We start from the raw sequence: 4,155 nt of genomic DNA, 5'->3' as shown, positions 1-4,155 counted from the left end.
ACCTTCAAGATCAATAATAATAAAGTCCAGGAAAGGTGTAATCACCAGTCTGTCTACCTTCAAGATCAATAATAATAAAGTCCAGGAAAGGTGTAATCACCAGTCTGTCTACCTTCAAGATCAATAATAATAAAGTCCAGGAAAGGTGTAATCACCACTAATAATAAAGTCCAGGAATGGTGTAATCACCAGTCTGTACCTTCAAGATCAATAATAATAAAGTCCAGGAAATGTGTAATCACCGCTAATAATAAAGTCCAGGAAAGGTGTAATCACCACTAATAATAAAGTCCAGGAAAGGTGTAATCACCACTTTTCTTTCACAGTTTACTATTTTACTTATTCAACTAGTTAAGATATCATTAAATAACTTAAGCAAGAGCTGATGACAAAAGCATTAACTAAGTGAAACAGTACTTTCTCCTCAGAATTAGCAGCCTTTAAGTAATTCTGTAAAAAATCTTATTAGGTTATTTTTCCTGAACCTAAAACAGAACTAGGATAAACACTTCTCTAGCCATCACATTAACAATAATATGTCCACCTTTAGTGATTGTAAGATTATTTGAAATCGTACCTTTACTACGACATTGGTTAAAACTTGGATTGTTCTCTTATCAGTAATATTGAAAAACAGATAATCACAGAGATACAGAATTAATATTAATGCCAACAACAGATAGTATATAATTCGTTAAACTGTTTAAACAGGTGGATCCTGTAATGGTGACTTTCTTTATCTCACATCCTTGCTATGTTTCTTGAGCAGATGGAAATACATACCAAAGACTGGGGATGAAAAGTCATTTTCTACTACCAACTACCTAAAGAAACCCCAATCTCTAAAACTCTTCAGTGGCACCACTGAAGGTAAACTGACTACCATTTGTGTTTTATTACCTACCATTCCTAGTCATTCTTCTGTCTCATGATAATGTGTAACAAATAAATCCAGAGTGATCCCACTTGTTTTACATGAACATTCTGTACCAACTCAGTCTTCAGTACATTATATTAATGGTCATTGCAAGCTTTCTTCTGGTTTACTGAGGTCATCATCAGCCATGGATGACAAGTACTTCCAAATAAGAGTTCACTAACATTTACAGTTTAAAACATAAAAGTTATGTTTTGTTTAGTTCTGGTTTCATTTGTCTCATCAGTAAAGACTCCTTTATCTGAAGAGTGATTTCATTGTCTGTTTGATTATCTATTCCATCACACATGTTGTTACATTTGGTTAGAGAATTTCTTTAATTCATGCTGCTAGGTGACATACCATGGAACTAACGGTAGACCTGTTTACAACAGGTACACGTAAACTACTTTTGGTCACCCTAGTGTTGGAATTGTATCTTTCACCTTTTATGCATAGGTGAGATTTAAAAAATTACCTTAGCAATATTTGTGAATATGATATTTTTAAAATGTTCAAGAAGTTTTTCTTTATTTTCAAACTTGAAAGGGTAACACAACAGCTAACAAATGTTTAGCTACTACAGAGTTTTTCAGGGAAACAGTTCTTAAGATAGCTTTTGATGTTACTAAGTTTTAAACTGAATGCTTCTGCTAGCTGAAAGGGCTTATAAAATAACGTGCACTGAGTTGGTGTTCAGTTTAGAATTTAATAACATCAAAAGGTTTCTTAAAAAGAAGTGTTTTTCTGAAAAACTCATTGACAGGATAACTAACAAGTGCTTGGTAAAGGTGAACAACTCCGTAGTACAAATGTTCGAGGTACCTAAAACGTCCATTACCTGTTGGATACTTTGAGTTTCCAAATAAAGAAAACCTTTTCAAAAATATTATATCCACAAATACTTAAATCAGTTTATCTACATTGTAACAACATGTGTGATGGGACAGCTAATCACACAGACAACAAAATCACTCTTCAGATAAAGGAGTCTTTACTGATGAGACAAACTGTAAATGTTAGTGAACTCTTATTTGGAAGTACTACCAACATCCATGGCTGCTGAATACACTAGTTAACCACCTCAATATTCTTTTTTAAATATAAGTTCACCCTATAAGGTGTTATTTCTACTTTTGAAGAATTTGTAATAACTCTTTTTTTTTTTTCATTTTTTAGGCACAAAGCTAAACAATGGACTATCTAAACACAGTTTGTAATAAGTTTTCAAACTTACCACTGCAGCTTTTGTAATAACTAAACCCAGTTTTTTTTACCGGTTACCTTCACTTAAAGGTTCTCCTGTGAGGCTATAAGAATCATTAATGTTGTAATAAAAAACATAAACATAACCTTACTTTTAGAAGGCATCTACCAAGTGTTTTCCCAGATCATCAAATAGTTCAAGTCTTCTTTTTAGTACAGTTTCAAATAACATCTACAAACTTGGTTTATTATTAATTAGTAGCAGCGGATCATGGTATACACACTTGTAACATTAGCTAGTCTACATGTCTTCACCTCATAAAAACAACAACTAGGGATCCCTTTCGAACTTCTATTGATTATCAATAGTTTTAAGTATTATTTAACTGGCACGGAGAACAAAGTAATTAGTTGTGGCTGACAATACTTCAAGGTGGTTACTTTACCATATTATTTAACTGGCAAGGAGAACAAAGTAATTAGTTGTGGCTGACAATACTTCAAGGTGGTTACTTTACCATATTATTTAACTGGCATGGAGAACAAAGTAATTAGTTGTGGCTGACAATACTTCAAGGTGGTTACTTTACCATATTATTTAACTGGCACGGAGAACAAAGTAATTAGTTGTGGCTGACAATACTTCAAGGTGGTTACTTTACCATTTTAATGGTCACCACAACACATTAACAACCAGCCTATCTAGATTTATTCTAACATAACTTTCACTGTTTTTTTTTAAAGATGAAGAGTTAGAACTCGGGTTGGGCTAATATAATGACTAATGGCTTTGCCCTTAATTTCTCTGACTTCATTCCCCCATTGAAAGCATTTATACCGGTTGTTCTACTTACTTGAATAGATCGTGGCAGTTGGTATCTCTCAACACTACCTTGCTCCTTCGTCTGATAAGCTGAGTCTACAGCCAAGGTGTTGGGTATTGGTTCACTAGGATCCACTCCTCTAAGAAAGAAGTTTCTCCTGTTGGTGCGTGGTGATGTCACTGTGACACTAACTGGTCCCGAGCGTGTTTCGAAACTATGTGCACGAGGTTTGTCATTGCTATTATTACTAACTAAGCTAGGATTCCTTAGGTCACCAAGTTCAAAACTTGTGGCTTTGTTTTGATTCTGTAAAAATAATGTTAACAAGTAGTGTTGTTTGTATTGACTACACATACTAAAAATATGCAAAGTTTCAGAACATTAAATTAACAATTTCCTAAAATGTTTTCCATATTTACTTAAAGACGTTTCATTATAAGTACATAAATGTTCAGAGGCAAATTGATAAAACTTACAGATATTAGTGAAAAGCCGACACCCAATAGTTTTGTGTATTATAACTAAATCTGGTGTTTCCTTACAAGGAGAAACCTAATTATAATTATAAGCTAGCTTCCTTAATAATAACATTGTCTTACTGGGGATACTGAGAGCCCTCCAGCAGAGGCTGTGGAAGCTGGATCACTGGAAATGCCTACAGATCCACTGCGAGAAGGAACCAGGCTAGACTGACTAGAACTATGAGGTGAATGTACATTCAAGGTTCCCAGTTGAATAGGAGTACCGAACACTTCATTTTCTTCATACTCAGTTGACAAAAACTCAAGACTTGAATGCTGTTTGGAAGTGCTTTTAGCTTGCTGGTAATCTTCCTGAGGAAGGAAAAGATCATCGATGTATCTTGTTGTAATTTCAGTAACAGGATGAAATAGGACAAGACTCTTGCATATTTTATTAATGTTTAATAAGTTAGCCAGTGATAAACTTGTATATTTTTATATCCCATAAAATGTCAGAATTGACAGCTGATACCAAAGAGTTTTTTATATAACGTACCTGTGCTTGATTGTTCAAGTTCAACAAAACGTACCTGTGCTTGATTGTTCTAGTTCAATAAAACGTACCTGTGCTTGATTGTTCTAGTTCAATAAAACGTACCTGTGCTTGATTGTTCTAGTTCAATAAAACGTACCTGTGCTTGATTGTTCTAGTTCAATAAAACGTACCTGTGCTTGATTGTTCTAGTTA

The 4,155-nt window shown here is 34.0% G+C and overlaps 1 protein-coding gene across 1 annotated transcript in view; it reads right to left on the bottom strand.

The window, feature by feature from the left end:
- LOC106472080 (rho guanine nucleotide exchange factor 11-like) overlaps positions 1-4,155 on the bottom strand; it is a 23,341-nt gene that overhangs the window by 2,581 nt on the left and 16,605 nt on the right. Inside the window, exons 12-13 of the mRNA XM_013932710.2 lie at positions 3,546-3,779; positions 2,977-3,252 (exon numbers count right to left, since the gene is read on the bottom strand). Of these exons, the coding sequence (XP_013788164.2) occupies positions 2,977-3,252; positions 3,546-3,779 (510 nt within the window). The remainder of the gene's footprint in view (positions 1-2,976; positions 3,253-3,545; positions 3,780-4,155) is intronic.

This window comes from Limulus polyphemus, unplaced genomic scaffold (assembly GCF_000517525.1).
Source record: "Limulus polyphemus unplaced genomic scaffold, Limulus_polyphemus-2.1.2 Scaffold5069, whole genome shotgun sequence".
Lineage (NCBI taxonomy): Eukaryota > Metazoa > Arthropoda > Merostomata > Xiphosura > Limulidae > Limulus > Limulus polyphemus.
This window is presented reverse-complemented; position numbering and strand designations above follow the sequence as displayed.